We start from the raw sequence: 17,016 nt of genomic DNA, 5'->3' as shown, positions 1-17,016 counted from the left end.
AGCTGGGGTGCAGCCACCTAACAGGTAGCAGCTTGGCCCGAGGTCATCAACCTCTTCTGAGCACCACAGCCTCTGAGGCATGTCTGGTGCCTGCATCCACCTGGTGGGAACAGACTCACCTTAGCCCTGGCATATTGGCAGACGTGCACCGGTAACAAGCACTGATTTTCTCTTAGCAACCATACACAGACTGCGGATGTGGAGGAGGGGATACAGGGATAAAATACAGGATCTCTGAGAGATGTTTAAAAAATATTATTTACAATTAAGCTTTACTACATTAACTTCTCAAAAGCTAATTTTGTTCCTCCTTGGCAATCCTTTTCTGTATTGAACTTTCATATGGCAAGCGCTGGTTAATTATCTGCAGAGTATTTTATTAGCTGAATACTGAGAAGCGACTTAGAGTCTGGCATCCCGGGCTCTGGGATTACTGTGGTAGTCCCCCACCTGTTAACAACCAGGACTCACCACGGAAATGCTGTAAAAAATCCCTGCCCCAGTGCCTACTGAAGGGGAAACACAAACATGGAGCAGATAAGGTTTCCACAGTTCCCTGGAGGAGGCTCAGAACTCCAGCCTCCTGACCACGGGCCGTGTCTGCAAACCTCCCATCAGACAGGCTCCGTCCCTCACTTCACTTCGTGTACAGGCAGAGTTGAGAAGAGAGTGCTTGACCTAAAGCAATTCGTAGCTCCAACGTCTGGCCATACATGGGGCTCTGTCCCCGCTGAATGTGATGGCAGGAAAAGAGGAACAGACGGCCTGGAGCACACGAACCTCGCGGCCGGACAGCCCCGCGTGACACCACTCGAGTGCTCTGGAATGCCTCGCTCGTGCAAGGCGGGGGCCGTTTTACCTGAAGTCTGCATGAGGTAGACGCGAACAGCATTGGCGGCAGCACCACACAGGAACACGCCGCTGAGCACCAGGCAGAGGCGGGTCAGCGTGGAGAGGCAGTCCACAGTGGGGTTTGTGTAAATGACATCGATGATCTTTCCCAGGAAGAAGGGGGCAGACATGGTGATGACACTGGACACAGCCAGAAACCCAACTGCGGCTAGAAAAACACAAGCAGGGAGGGCGCCTGGGTGGCTCAGTCGTTAAGCGTCTGCCTTCAGCTCAGGTCATGATCCCAGGGTCCTGGGGTCGAGTCCCGCATCGGGCTCCCTGCTCGGCGGGAGGCCTGCTTCTCCCTCTCCCACTCCCCCTGCTTGTGTTCCTGCTCTCGCTATCTCTCTCTCTGTCAAATAAAAAAAATCTTAAAACAAACAAACAAACACAAGCAGCTCTCAGGTCCGTGGGCACTTCGGCAAGGGGCAGGGGGCCAACTTCACCACGCTTCTCTCCCAGAGCTGCCGTCCAGAGCACGCGCTGCTCTCACGTGCTGGGAGTTTCCTTCCTTTCGCTCCTGGACCCTTGACTAAAGGCAAGAACGTAGGGGGTTCTAGGGACACAACGAGTAGGGTGACTGTAGGGAGGCACTGATCATACCCAAGGCACTGATCATACCCAGACAAAACGACTTTTGCTTTACCCAGGTCTGATCATGTGAAGACAAGAATAACAAGGACTAACTATGAAAATCTGAAGATCCATTCTGACCTCCCTCCCTGCCTCGTGCGCTGGGTGTTCAGCTCAGATGACATTTTTCCTACATTCATGCTATCCATTGTCATTCTCTGGCATCTAACTGTGTCTTTGCTTGAAGATCAAACAATGCAGGTAAAGCACTTGATTATGTATACTATTTCCAAAGGCTATTTAAAGTTTTGAAATAGTATACTGTTCCTGGCATCCATTACACATGTGATATGTTCCTTCTTAATCTTATTGCTTTGGGGAATAAAGCACCAGAATACCAGCATGATATGGAAATAGATAATAACACAATTGTTCACACATCTAAAAAACAGGGGAATAGAGTCTTATCAGAAAGGAAAATCCAATCAGGAACAACACATACCCCAGGCAAGTAAGTGCATTCACAAAAAGAGGAATGCAAATTTACACTACAAAGATATACCAGTTTTCATCTACTGGATTGGCAAGGATCAAAGAGTTCAATAACACACTGTGTCAGTGAAGCTGTGGGAAAAGAGGCATTTACACTATCAGTGGGTGTGCAAAGTGGTACAACTGCAATGGAGAGTGATGTGATCGTTTTGGTTAAAATGTGAAAGTACATTCTCTTTGATCCAGCAGTTCTACCCCTAAGATTTTAACTTAACATATACTCCCATATGTGTACACAAAACATGTACCTTCGAGGATGTTCATTACAGCATTACTTATACCAGCGAAAGATTCAAAGTATGCAAACCACCACCAGTGGGAAACAAGTTAATCAATTAAGGAGCATTTACTTTATGCGTATTACACAGTCATTCAGAAGAATGAGGCAACTCTCCAGGTATAGACATCACCAAGATATACTGTTAGTGAAAACAGCCTAAGACACAAATGTTAACATTTGCTCATTGGCTCTTAAGTTCGTATACACACAGAACATCTCTGGGGGAGTAATAAGAAACAGGTAAGACTGGGGTTGCGGTGCCTGGGTGGCTCAGTCAGTTAAGCGTCTGACTGTTGATTTTGGCTCAGGTCACGAGCTCAGGGTCGTGAGATCGAGCCCCGCATCAGGCCCTGCACTCAAAGGGGAGTCTACTTGTCCCTCTCTCCCTCTGTTTCTCCCCCCACTCTCTTTCTCCTTAAAATAAATAAAATCTTAAAAAAAGGAAGACTGGGGTGTTTGGGGGCAGGGTACATGCCACTGCATCCCTTTTGAGTTTGGTCCTATTAGGAACCCAGCTAGTTCCACCACCACAGATTCCATGGTGAGGCTCCAGATGACTACAACATGAACTGACCCCTGGGAGAGGGGAGCTCTCACACCCTGCAAATAGCAGTTGCTTCTCTTTGTGTTTTGCCTAATGCCAACACTGCAATTAAAGGTATTGCTTTTAGGTAATCTTAATAAAAAGAGTGTAGATTGTATTATTTACAATACTGAGATATGGAAGCAACCCAAGTGTCCACCCATACATGACTGGATAATGTGGTGTGTACACACACACACACACACACACACACACGACTATTAGCCATGAAAGAATGAGAGCTTGCCATTTGCTATAAGATGGATGGACCTAGAGGGTATTATGCTAAGTGAGATAAGTCAGACAGAGAAAGACAAATACCATGTGATTTCACTTATATGTAGAATATAAAAAACAAAACAAATGAATAAAAAGTTTTAGACTCTTAAATACAGAGAACAAACTGGTAGCTGCCAGAGGGAAAGTGGATGGGAGTACTGAGAAATAGATAAAGGAGATTAAGAGGTACAATCTTCCAGTTATAAAATAAGCAAGTCACAGAGACCAAAGTACAGCATAGGAAAGGAATATAGTCAATAATACAGTACTAAATGCTATTTGGTGACAGATGGTGACTAAACTTATCGTGGTGAGCACTAAGTAACAGATAGAATTGGCAATTCAATATATCATACACCTGAAACTAATATAACATTGTACATCAACTATACTTCAATTAAAAAATAGTTTTTATATTTAAAAAGAGTATAGAGCGGAGCACCTGGGTGGCTCGCTCAGTAGGTTAAACGTCTGCCTTCGGCTCAGGTCATGATCTCAGGGTCCTGGGATCGAGCCCCACATCCCGCTCCCTGCTCCACGGGAGTCTGCTTCTCCCTCTCCCTCTGCTCCTCCCCCTGCTTATGCTCTCTCTGTCAAATAAATAAATAAAATCTTTAAAAAAAAGAGTATAGAGCAAACTCAGTGCCAGCAGTTTCAGTTGGCAGAGCTCTAGGAGAAAGGAGAGCCTTTTAAGTAAGGAACATTTCACACAATCACGCTCTTCCTTCCTCGAGGCCTTCTGACATCCTCTTCTCGAGAAGACCCACTCTGACAACCTTATTTAAAATACAGATACCCAACACTGGCTGCCTCATTCCCTCTTCATTTTTCTCCTAACACCCTCCACCTTCTGGCATTCTAAACGTTTCACTTGTTTATTGTCTATCTCTTCATTAGGACATAACAGACTTTTTTAAGAATTTATTTTTAAGTAATCTCTACACCCAACATGGGGCTTGAACTCACAACCCCAAGATCAAGAGTCACATGTTCTTCTGACTGAGCCGGCCAGGTGCCCCAGGACATAAAGATTTTTGTCTGCTTTGTTCACTGCTATATCCCCACCCCACAGACACATAGTAGAAGTTCAATAAACACCTGTTGAATGAACGAACAAATAAATTGAACTTTGGCAAAGAAGGCACAAAAGTGTATCAGACCAAAGTTCCTCAGTTGCCTAAATAGGAACGTAAGATCTGGCGCCTCAGAAAATCCAGATGGAAATGACTCTTTGCACAGAGCCAGAAAGCCCCTGTGTCTGGCTTAAAATCCCATAATCACAATTTAACTGAATAATGTAAACCTGGCCAAGGGCCATTTCATTTTGATATAAGACCTGGGGTCTTGTTTCAAAATGCCACGCTCCTGACAATAGGGCCCAGAGGGACTGAAAGCCCACAAGGCATGCAGAACTAACTTGGGATTCCGCAGGACATGACTGTGGTGAACAGGCATGCTCCAGAAGGAGGTGTCCTGGAGAACAAGGGATCAACCCGAGAAGCCTTTCTGCTTCATCTTTCATCAGTAGCTAGTCTCTCCAGTCTGTTCATTCACTCTGGCAAATGCTTCCAAGAGTATAATGTATGTGAAGTGCTAGAAGGGTCCATTTCTCCCTCCCTCCTCCAGTGTTCTAATTCAAAGTTTTGATTCCAAATCAGAATCTGTAGTTTGTGAATAAAATGACCTATGATTTTGATTCTGAACACTAGTTCTTACACAATAATGATAATGACTACAAAGAGGAAGGAATTTAGTTGAATCCAAACTCATTCCAGCATATCCTCTTTTGCCTTTTAATTAAAAAAAAAAAAGATTATCCATTTGTTTTATTGCCATTTGTGTCCTTTTCCTACAAACTGAATATAAACAAAAGTAAAATAGAAGATTTTTTTTTCAGCTTTTGTTTAGATGGATTCCTGTGAATGGAGGTTTTACTACATACCACTGTCTTAGACATTAATGAATAATTTAGACTTGCACCCTATCGTTTCAGATTCCTCCCTAAACCTGACATGCTAACTATACTACAATCCTTCTGAAATCCTTCTCCAACTTTTTTCTGTGGTTAAGCCTCTTGCTTGTTCCTATCCTTGCCTGATGGGACCCCAGCAACTGTTACGTATCTCTTGACAGATATCTTCAGGTATCTTTCTGTTATCCTCATCCTACTAAATCATGGCATCCAAAAAGTGAAAGAAATATTCTTCAAAAGAAGGGGGACAGAAACCCTAAAATGCAGTTAACTCATGAAAAAACAAAGGTTTGGGATGGGTGGAAGAAGCTGAACAGCATGCCCATCACCTGCTAGACATGGTACCCACCTTTTAACGATTCATCTGACAATTTTGGCAGGTACAGCTAAGCCCAGTGTCATTCCAGGACTAAAGATGAAACACAAAAATGAGTACCCACCACTGTCTGAAGCATTTGGTAGGTACTATCTCCTTGAATCCTCCCCCAAACCCTCTTATCCACATTTTCAAAGGTAACTCAAGCACAGAGAGGCAAGGGAGCTTGCCCAAGGTCACCCAAATCATATAATGCAGAACCACACTGAGACAAAGCCTTCATCTTACTACATTCAAAGTAGAGAAAAGGGCACGAGCCTGGAGGTTGGGGCAGGCCAGGAAGGAGAATGGCTGCAGGACAGAGTTGAAACTGGGACCTCATGGCGCAAAGGAAGAAGTACTAAGAAACAAAGTGGAGAGGTAGTGGGTTCTTGATTATAACGTGGAATAGGGAATTTGCAGAATGGCAGGCTAAGAGGGCTTTAAGTTGGGTAGTGCTACAGTCAGCTTTGCATTTTATTTATTTTCGTAAAGATTTTATTTATTCGTCAGAGAACGAGAGAGAGCACAAGCAGGGGGAGCAGTAGGCAGAAGAAGCAAGCTCCCCGCTGAGCAAGGAACCCGATGTAGGACTTGATCCCAGGACTCTGGGATCATGACCTGAGCCGAAGGCAGACGCTTAACTCACTTAGCCACCCAGGTGTCCCCAGCTTTGCATTTTATTTTTATTTTTTTAACTTATTTTTTTATTATGTTATGTTAGTCACCATACAGAACATGATTAATTTTTGATGTAGTGTTCCATGATTCATTGTTTGAGTACCCAGTGCTCCACGCAATGTGTGCCCTCCTTGATACCCAGCTTTGCATTTTAAATGATCCACTCTGGCTGCAGAGTGAAAGGGGAGGGCTGGAGGCCAGCATGACTGCAGACAGAAACTCCTTAGAACACGCTATTCCACTGCTCCAGGCAAGAGGGACTGGAAGGAACTAGGGCAAGGGCAGAGAGGACAAGGAGGGTGACAAGAACTGGAGATATTTTTATGAACTAGGCTCTACAGGACCTGAGGATTGGCTGGATTTGGGGAGCATGTTAGGAGGACAGGTTCTAAACTGGACCTCGCTCTGCCATCTAGCTGTTTGACCTCCAGTGAGTCACTCAACCTCTCTGTGCCTCAGTGTCTTCATCTATAAAATGGCAATAAAAGTTATACCTCCTTCATAGAAATATCACAAGGAGTAAATTAAGTGCATATATGTAAGGCATCTGATACAGGGCCCAATATCTAGCAAACAATAATTAGCTATTATCTTCATTACTGTTACCATCACAAGGAGCCAAGAATGTCTCCAGATTTGGCAAAGGGGTTCACACAGCAGTCCACTCTCTGAGAGAAGGGACAGAACAGAAAAGGCAGCTTTAGGGAGGAAGGCAACTTTGGTTTTTGGACATGTTGAGTTTTCAAGTGTCTAGGAGACATCTCCATGGATGCAAGGTGGGTATTATGGGGCACAAAGGAGGAGAGGGTATTGCAGGTTAGAGGGTGAGGTGAAGAAACCTGGCATCTAAGCTGGATAGGGAAGGAAGTGAAGACATCAGGGGCTGGTAGACTAGCAGGAAACAGAGTTTAGGAAACTGCTCAGGCTCATGGAGTAATCTGCAGAACAAAGATCTTCCAGGTTGTCAGCATGTGCTGAAGACTGAGGCATCTGGGCCATATGTACAATAGAGGGAGGCCTGCCTTTGACTCCGGCGCTCGCTGTTCAGTAGACATATGATGGCAGCCACTTATGTACTTTCAAATCTTCTGCCACATTAAAAGAGTAAGAGTGGGTAAGATTAATTTTAACAATGTATTTAATCCAATATACTCAAAATATTAATCAACCTGTAATCAACATAAGAATAATAACGAACCCTACTTTTTTTCATACCAAGTTCTTTTAAAATATGGTATGCATTGGGGCGCCTGGGTGGCTCAGTCATTAAGCGTCTGCCTTCGGCTCAGGTCATGATCCCAGGGTCCTGGAATCGAGCCCCGCATCGGGCTCCCTGCTCAGCGGGAAGCCTGCTTCTCCCTCTCCCACTCCCCCTGCCTGTGTTCCCTCTCTCGCTGTGTCTCTCTCTGTCAAATAAATAAATAAAATCTTTAAAAAATAAAATAAAATAAAAAAATAAAATAAAATAAAATAATAAATAAAATAAAATAAATAAAATAATAAAATAAAATAAAATAAAATAAATAAAATAAAATAAAATAAATAAAATAAAATAAAAAAAAATAAAATAAAATAAGGTATGCATTGTCTGCTTAAATCAATTCTAACCCGTTTCATAGCACAGCTACAGAATGTTAATGTTCTCTCTGAAATACGGCCTTTCCAGAGCAAACAAACCTCCTTGGCTTTCTGGAGCAGTCTCAATTTCAGAGGTTCAGCCTCACTGTGCCAGCCGTACTGTCCTTGGTAGAGCCTCTGTCCTGATCTGGGCTTCAGGAAACAGCCATTCTAAGCACTGCTCACCCTCTCTTTGCTTACTGCATTCACTGGTTTTATCACTCTATTCTTTTTGGTCACTTCATAAAACCTAACTATACATTCAGCAAAAGCTCCTGGTGGGCATCAGGTTCTAAAAACGGTCCTAATCTCAAACCACACAAGTCCTTATCAGTATTTTAAATGAGAGGCACCCTCCCCAGTTCTCCAGAGGCCTCAACCAAACAGTGTGGGTGGAGGGGTGGGGGTGTACCTTGCTTGCACAGTTGTAACCAGGACCCTGCCTGGGAAGTGTAGGGAAGGCAAGCTGGCTCTGTGTGCACCTCCAGGTTGGCATTGTCATTATAACCTCAGTTCCCCAACGACCCACAGTTCACTCCTGGTATCAATTTATGCAGTGTTCCCTGCCCCTAACTCAATGGGATGGCTACAGCCCTCCACGGCCTCCCTCTATCTGCCAGATGCAGCAAGGGGCTCGGACAAATTACTTCTTATCCTAGCAGTCCATCCACAGGGGTTCCTCAATGAGCTCCTGTATCTTTTAAGACTCCTCTGGCCAAGGCGATAAGATGAAGAATTATGAGAGAGAGACTGGAGAGCAACTTTGTAGGCCACGGCTATAGGAAGATGGCGTCAATTCCTATACCAAGTGAGCCGCAGGGAAGAGGGGCAGGCGGCAGGTGAGGGGACCGCAGTGCCTTTGGGAGAAGAACGGGAACAATGCTAAAACTCTTCTCTGCACACATATGGAAACATTTCAAATGGTAGACCCTGATTTTAAAGTTTCTGATATAAATTACTTCAGATCAAAGTTTTCTGGTCACAGACTTCAAGTGGCATACTCAGCAAATTGCTGAAGACAGATGAAAATATTGTTAATCAAATGTATAGCTGAATCGCTGAAAAAGGATTTTTGCATTTGTTTTTCTAAAAATTGGCAAATTAACACTGGAATTCCTTTTCTTCAGCTCAGCTTTTTTTTGTTTCTTGATACACACACACACGCAGCTCTTTATCCACAGCATTTCAGAGAGATGTGCCAACATCTGAGGCTGCTCTTATGGTAAGTTACAAATTAATGATGACACCCCAGTTCCTTTTAATCCCACAAATGCCGACATCCACGTTGGCTTCAATATATCATATATAATGACTTTTAAGGAAACCATATGTCCTAGTCAGGGTTTTTCATCAGATTTCCTCATAAGATACAATAAGTATTTATTATCTGTCTAAAATAAATTAGTGTATCAAGCTTGGACTTATTTTCTCAGATTATATGTTCACAATTATTCAATGAGGCAGATCAAAATCGCTCTTCTTAAAATAAAAGGAGGTACAGCTCTTGCTTCATTTAAAGTTGTCTTCTCAACATACTAGCATGGTAGGACATGTGGGAATGGAAGGAAGGTACAGGGATGATGGTTATGAGAGAGGCAGGGCTGGGCTACCCATAGGGCTGAGCACATGTGGGCACCAGCAAAGTCTGATACCTAAAACACCTTCTCGGCACCTGATATTTCCGAGATAAAACACAACTGGCTTTCCTTGCACTCATTCTGAGTTGCATATGGGAATGGCAGACGTACCCTGTAGTGCTCAGGGTCTCTAAATTTGGGCCTCAATCTGGACCTGGTGGGACCATTATTTATTCCTTCATCCTGAGCCCCTGCTCTGTGCTGCACACATGCTAAGAACTGGACAGAATCAGACACAGTGTCTGTCTCAAGCAGCACACAGTCCAGTGAGATCATCTAGTCTCAAAATTTTCTTTTAATAGAGTAAAAGATCTTTATTTCCATCAAAATCTACATATGCCCAACTGAGCAATGAAATAAATTCTCTTTATACCTCGGTGATACCAAGTATTGCCCTAAGCTTCAACAGTCAGCGAGAGGTAAAACATTCCTACCCCACCTGCCTTCCTCCACATCACAAATGACTCCGTAAGAAAATCCTTTCTAAGTCAAGAGATTTGCAGCAAAGCATGTGGGCTTCTCACCTGCTTCAAGGGCTGCATCTGACAACCTCACAGGCCCTCGCCCTCATCATGGCTGCAGTTTTATCTCTAGTCATATGATTATTTCATTTATGTTTCCTCCCCACTAAGCTGGAAGCTCTAGCAGGAACAGGAACCATGTTTCTTTCTGCTCGCCAATGTAACCCATGGCCTACCACATATTGAGCAGGCTCAATAAGTATTTATTAAAGAAATGAAGATTTAGGGGAATCTCAAAAACTTTTAGATCTTAAAAGGCCCTTGCATGTAAACATCTCCCCAACTACGGTTAAAAATGAGGAACTATAGAAAATAGTTCTAAATACATTCATTACGATTTCTTTAAAAAATTACTCAATTATGGGGGCGCCTGGGTGGCTCAGTTGGTTAAGCGACTGCCTTCGGCTCAGGTCATGATCCTGGAGTCCCTGGATCGAGTCCCGCATCGGGCTCCCTGCTCGGCAGGGAGTCTGCTTCTCCCTCTGACCCTCCCCCCTCTCATGTGCTTGCTCTCTCTCATTCTCTCTCTCTCAAATAAATAAATAAAATCTTTAAAAAAAAATTACTCAATTATGATTTAGCTGGGTTATGATCTACAGTTTCTCATAGTTTCTGGAGTTCACGGATCACTGATCATGCCAGTGTTTGATTTTTTTGAAGAGCTAGTAACTTCCTGCTTACCACTCAGGGAGGCAAAAAGCACCTGAAACAAACCTGAAAGGTTTCCATTGTTTCGCTTCATGTAGCAAAAAATTGTTGACTGTTTAATAAACTTGCCTAAAGCAAATAATGCTTTTATTTATTTTTATTTAAATTCAATTTAGTTAACACATAGTGTATTATTAGCTTCAGGGGTAGAATTTAGTGATTCATCAGTTGCATACAATACCCAGTGCTCATTACATCAAGTGCCCTCCTTAATGCCCATCACCCAGTTACCCCATTCCCCAGCCACCTCACCTCCGGCAACCCTCCATTTATTCCCTATAGTTAAGGGTCTCTTATGATTTGCCTTTCTGTTTTTATCTTATTTTTCCTTCCCGTCCCCTATGTTCATCTGTTTTGTTTCTTAAATTCCACATATGAGTGAGCTCATATGGTTTTTGTCTTTCTCTAATTTCGCTTAGCGTAATACATAATGTTTTTAAGAAGTACTATAACTGCATAAAACAAAACAGGTATATTTTTGGCTAGAATAAATTTTAAAATGTAAAAGGGGGGGAGCCCAGCTCATTCTGAGAAAGCTGGCAATGCCAAAGCAGAGCGGACCCGAAGATTCCAATAATGAGATCCTGCTCCACTTGTATAATGTGTGTCAAGCTAGGAAAACAAACATAAAAGACAACTGACAACAGGTTCTCAGCCAACCTGAAAGGCTTGACAATGCTACCGAGAGGTGAGCGCCCCAGTCAGCACTTCTTGGTAAAGATCCCCACGTAAAAAGCCAGCCCGTCCCTCCTCACAGTGTTACAAGTGGCCCGGGGTCCCTGCCGCCCCCACTGTGTCCCGGGACCACGTGCTCTGTAAGGTGTGCTGACCCGCAGAGGAGGCGAAGAGGACAAGAAAGCCTCACCTGCCAGCCTCCCGCGCTCCGGATACGCCAGCCCCAAGAGCTTTTGGGCCTCCGAGCGCCTGTCCACCGCCGGGCGCAGCCGCGGGTTGTCTTCGGGAGTCGCTGCGGCCGCAGGCAACGCCGGCCCGCGCTGCCAGGCCTCGCCCCCCACCCGGGCTGCGACTGCTGGGCCGCCGCGGAGCCCAGCGCGCGGGAGCCGGGGGGCGTCTAGCCGGTCAAGCGCCCCGCACCTGCTGGCGCCGGGGGGGCGCGCCCACAGCCCCAGGAGCCTCGCGAGGCCCGCGCCACCTCCCGCGCCGTGGGGACGCCCGCCCGGGCAGCCGCTTGTCCAGCGGCGCGGGCCTCCCGCGGCTCCGGCATCCCGGAGGAGCCTCGGCCCCACGCCCCAAGGCCGCGCCGGGCACAGGCCCGTCAACTGAGGCCGGGGCCCCGGGACGCCGGCGCCCAGGGTCCACGTGCTGGCGGCCGGGCTTCGCCACACGAGCAGCCGCAGCGGCCAAGCAGGGGGGCCGTGCATGGCGCCGCGTCCGACCCGCGCGCCTCAGCCCGCCCGGCCAGGCGCGCACCGAGTCCGAGGACCCTCCCGGCCCGGCCGAGCAGAGGGCGTGAACGCGGCGCTGCCCGCCGCCCCGCCCGCTGTCACCCGCCGTCACCCGTCTCATCTGGCCCGCGGCCCCTGCGCACGCCCCGGGCAGCGCCCGCCCCATACCGGTCCCAGCCCCGTTCCTCCGCCCGCACGGGTCCCCGCCCCCGAGGGCGGTGACCCGGGCCCTGCACCACCCACTCCAAGAAGCCCCCTCCCGCCGCGGGCGCCTTCCCCGCAGCGCCCCCACCCGGCTGCCGAGCGCCCGGCGCGCAGCCGGCGCCGCCAAGGACCGGGCTGAAGAAAGCCCCGGGCGCCGCTGCGCCTGCGCACTACCGTGCGGGGAGCTTTTTCGCGCTTTTCAGTCTCCTCCCGTAAAAACCTGGAAGCGGCGCGAGCCCTTTCTCACGCCGGAGCACTCGGCGGAGCGCACAGACGAGATCACACGATGACCGGTGAAAGGATGTGGCGGCCAGACTGCGAGCTGGTCTGGGCTTGGGGCGGGTCCGCGGCCCGGGCGACCCAGGCTAGGGCTGGTCCTGTCACCCTGCGTCCCAGTGCCGAGCACCGGACTGAGACGCAGAACACTGGTGGAGAGGACATCGCTGCGGGTCAGCGCAGTTGTGGGAGGTGTTGTGGAGGAAGTGGTTGGCGAGCAGTGAAATTGGATAACTTTGAGCAGAGGACCGGATCATTTCATAACTTGAGCCAAAGTGCAAAAGCAGACACGGTCAAGGCACTCCGGCTGCTCAGGGCGAGAAGACAAATCCAAATGCAATGTAGTATTTTAGTACACGTGCAAGGAAAGCCAGAGGAGAGGATCCTAAAACCCACGGGGCCGCAAGGAAACTTCATGGTGCGGGCATCTCTACGCTGGGGAGTCGGAGGGGAGCAGCCTGATTCTCTCACATGTAAGAGTCGTGGTTGAACAAGATGGATAGATTTTTGTTGACTCGTAATTTTACAGGGCCGATACTAGGGTAAGGCTAGTGAGTGACACGTGCCTCACTGCAAAATTTTGCAAACTTGCAAAATTTATGGATTCGGAAAAAAACCCACACTTCAATAATCAAGATAAATATTTTAATGTAATATTATTAAAGTCAAAATTAATTTCAAAAAAATCAAAATTAATGCAAAAAATCTATGATAAGCAATATATCAAAACTTCGAATGCATTTTTGCACTTGCACGATCCTGCCTCTCTCTTCCCATCTTAATCCCACCCCTGAAAGCCTTATTTACAGAAATAGGCAGTTAGCAGCTGGCCTACTTTACCAATTTTTTAAAAAATTTTGCGTTAAAATGTTACTTATCTTGATTACTGAGACTTGATAACCACGACTTATGTTAGCATCTCATTGGTGTCTAAATTCTAGAATGCAGGGTATAGATTGAAATCAACTCCACTGATTTATGAGTAGGTGTGTTCCTTTTTGGAAAGATTTTAGTAGGTGACTTTTAAAAAGCCAGGAGATAGTGCCTCATACCGCACATTATACATTCCCATTTAAGCCCCAGCTGAAGCAATGTAAAAAAAATGACATTCTCCCAGTTGGAAAGTGACAATTTTAAGTAGAATCAAACCTTCCTCTGACTTTCTTTTTCCCATTTTTCAGAAAACAGTTCCTGCTTCAAGGGCTGGGGAAGGCAGGACCATCCTTTGCTTTCTTCCTTCCCCGGAGTGATGTCCACTAGACTTATTCAACAAGCACTTTCTGGTGCCTGGAGTCTACAGAAAAATAACTCCCCCCGAGTGTAGTTGATTAAAAAACAAAACAATTGTTGATTGTTTGCATTTCTAAAAATCAGGCAGGGGGCGCATGGGTGGCTCAGTCCTTAAGCGTCTGCCTTGGGCTCAGGTCATGATCCCAGGGTCCTGGGATGGAGCCCCTCATCAGGCTCTTTGCTCAGCGGGGAGCCTGCTTCTCCTTCTCCCACTCCCCCTTCTCCTGTTCCTGCTCTCGCTATCTCTCTCTCTTCAAATAAATAAATAAAATACTTAAAAAAATAAAAATAAATAAAAATCAGGCAGGTAATAGGAAAACAATTAACCTTGACAAAAATGTCATGCTAAAAATAAAAATCCTTCCCAGCCATCATATAATATACAAGGCAAGAATTATTTCCGTAGACTCTAAAGAAAATGTCCATGGCTCTTAAAAATATATACACGTTGGGGAAATAGAGTAGGGAATAAATATTGGCAGAACAATCACTAGGACTTACAAAGTCATCACACCAAAAAAAAAAAAAAAGAGCTACTCTAAATATGTGTGTGTATATTCAATATACATTCATATGAGAAGAGAAGGTTGTCCTAATGCAAAGCAATAAATATATGTTTTGCATATGTATATATGTTATATGTATTTTATTGTTTTGCATTACTAAGACCTCTTCCCATTTAAAAATAAGGATAATTTCTCTTTGCCTTTTTAAAAGTTCTTTCGCCACTGAAAAAGGCAAGAAATACTCTAAACTGTGTTTGGGAAAGTAAGACTCAAACACTTAGATGTGAATGGATTAATAATATAAAATATCACAGAAAAGGAAGAAAAGGCTGTGTATTAATTCTGAGACAAAAAAAAAAAAAGTCCAAATCCTGCTCACTGACAGAAAGGGCTCTTGGTGGAGGTGTGATTGAACCAAGCAGTAAAATCTGGCCCTCAGTGAATAGACTCTTCATAGGTTTAGTGGCCAACGGGTGTTGAATTCAAAAAGGATGTCTTTTGACGGAAACTTGAGAGCAATTGGGATTACTTCAAGAACAGTTCCACCTGTGGGTTCCTGTACCTCTCAAAGGGCGATAAGGGTGCTCATGTGGACAGCAGGAGGGGCCCCGTGAAGCACAGGAGCACAAGAAGCAAACACAAGGGGTGCCTGGGTGGCTCAGTCATTAAGCATCTGCCTTCAGCTCAGGTCATGATCGCAGGGTCCTGGGATCGAGCCCCACCTTGGGCTCCCTGCTCTGCAGGAAGCCTGCTTCCCCCTCTCCCACTCCCCCTGCTTGTGTTCCCTCTCTCTCTGTGTCTCTCTCTGTCAAATAAATAAATAAATCTTAAAAAAAAAAAAAAAGAAAGAAGCAGCAAACACAAATCTTCCTGGTGTGAAGCTGGTGATCTGATGAGGGCGGGGGTGGGGTTGTCATTTGACCTTTCTTAGTACATTTCTTTTTCTCTTAACTCAAGCTTGTGGTTCATCCGTGAAGGACAGGAGTGGCAGGGCAATGACCGAAGGTGGAGCATGCAGTTCAGTGAAGCATGAACCAGGAAGGGGGTGGTCTCCATATGGGACCACATTTGTAAATTCCTCTGGAGTCCAGATTGAAGTTTTGGTAACTCATCTGCGCTGTGCTCTTTCAGGGAAGGCTGAGGCTGTAACTTAATCTCAGCAATAGGACTCAGGCGGGCTGAATGCAACATATGTAGGTTTCAGCATCTTTGGCTTTTACATTCTCTCTCACCTTCTCCCCAAAGATTCTAGAGAAAGGTTGTTATGGGTTGAATTGTGTCCCTTCAAAAAAGATATGTTGAAATCCTAACCCCTAGTATCTCAGAATGTGACCTTATTTGGAAATAGAGTGGTTGCAGTTATAGTTGATTAAGGTAAGAGGAAGCCATATTAGAGTAGGAGCAGGGTATCTTGATGAGAAGGTGGCCATATGAAAACAGAGACACACAGGGAAAATGCTATATGATGACCAAGGCAAAGATGGGAGTTAGGCAGCTGCATGCCAAGGAATGTCAAAGACTGCCTGCTAATCCTGAGAAGCTGCCAAGAGGCAAGGAAGGATTTCCCTATGGGTTTCAGAGGGAGCATGGCTCTGCCAACTCCCTGATTTCAGCCTCCAGATCCATGAGACAATAAATTTCTTTTATCTTAAGCCACACAGTTTGTGGTATTTTATTAAGGCGGCTCTAGGAAAGTACTACAAAGGTCTAACATCAGTGTCTTTTATAATACTACAATAGATGCTCAGTATTTGTCCATTTAACTCATGTTTAGCCAAATAAGCAACTGAGTTATTCAGGCTACTCTAAACAGTTTGCGTGTCTTATCGTCTACACCGCTTAACTTTATTTTACCAGGACTATGTTCCACAGCTGTCCAGATTTTAGGCTACAAAGAAGCTTGTATGATATGAAATGTAGCTGAGGACTATCACACAAAAATAACACAAATGAAACCAGTGAGTCTGATTCTATGATTTTTATAATATTTAGGTATAGAGTTTTCTCGTATGTTAAGAGTCTGAGGTTGGACCCAGACATAGAGAAAAATTTTAGCAAATTTTGAATAGAAAGTGAAAGACCCAAAAGTTACAAGAGGACACATAAACTAATACCCTAGTCATTCACCTCTCTCTAGAGAAAACCACTGTTCCTTGTGTATCCTTGCAAAGATATTCTGTTAATATATGAGTGTATGTGTGTGTAGGTATATATATTTTTATTTTTTACACAAATATAGCATACTATACATGCAGCCCTGCACCTTGCTTTTTTCATTGTACATCTTAGGGTTTGGTTCCCAACTGACACATCATCCTTTCTAAAGGTTGCATGGTCTTCCATTGTCTGGATGTACCCCAATTTATTTAACTAATGTCCTAATACTAGACTGTAGTTTCCAGTCTTTTGCTATTATAAATAATACTGCAATGACTATCTTTGTATGCATCTATCATTCCACACATGTGGGAGTATGTATATAATTTAAATTCCTAGAAGTGATACACCTATTAGAATGACTAAAATCATTGATTAAAAATTACAAAAACATGGATGTCTGGGTGGCTCAGTCATTAAATGTCTGCCTTCGGCTCAGGTCACCATCCCAGGGTCCTTGGATTGAGCCCCACATTGGGCTCCCTGCTCAGCAGGAAGCCTGCTTCTACTTCTCCCACTCCCCCTGCT

At 45.1% G+C, this 17,016-nt stretch overlaps 1 protein-coding gene across 2 annotated transcripts in view; it reads right to left on the bottom strand.

Annotated features, from left to right (window-relative positions):
- ABCB10 (ATP binding cassette subfamily B member 10) overlaps nt 1–12,200 on the bottom strand; it is a 34,362-nt gene extending 22,162 nt beyond the window's left edge. Inside the window, exons 1-2 of one of the 2 annotated variants that reach the window (XM_064594652.1) lie at nt 11,515–12,200; nt 860–1,060 (exon numbers count right to left, since the gene is read on the bottom strand). In XM_064594652.1, the coding sequence (XP_064450722.1) occupies nt 860–1,060; nt 11,515–12,031 (718 nt within the window). In that variant the 5' untranslated portion in view covers nt 12,032–12,200. The remainder of the gene's footprint in view (nt 1–859; nt 1,061–11,514) is intronic. The other variant, XM_064594651.1, reaches the window with a different exon arrangement.
- Nucleotides 12,201–17,016: the final 4,816 nt, after the last annotated feature.

The sequence above is a fragment of the Mirounga angustirostris genome, unplaced genomic scaffold (assembly GCF_029215605.1).
Source record: "Mirounga angustirostris isolate CCGP_5_RB_7025 unplaced genomic scaffold, mMirAng1.0.hap1 SCAF_6, whole genome shotgun sequence".
In the NCBI taxonomy this organism is placed as follows: domain Eukaryota; kingdom Metazoa; phylum Chordata; class Mammalia; order Carnivora; family Phocidae; genus Mirounga; species Mirounga angustirostris.
The sequence above is the reverse complement of the archived record's forward strand: the minus strand, read 5'-3'. Positions and strand labels throughout refer to the sequence as shown.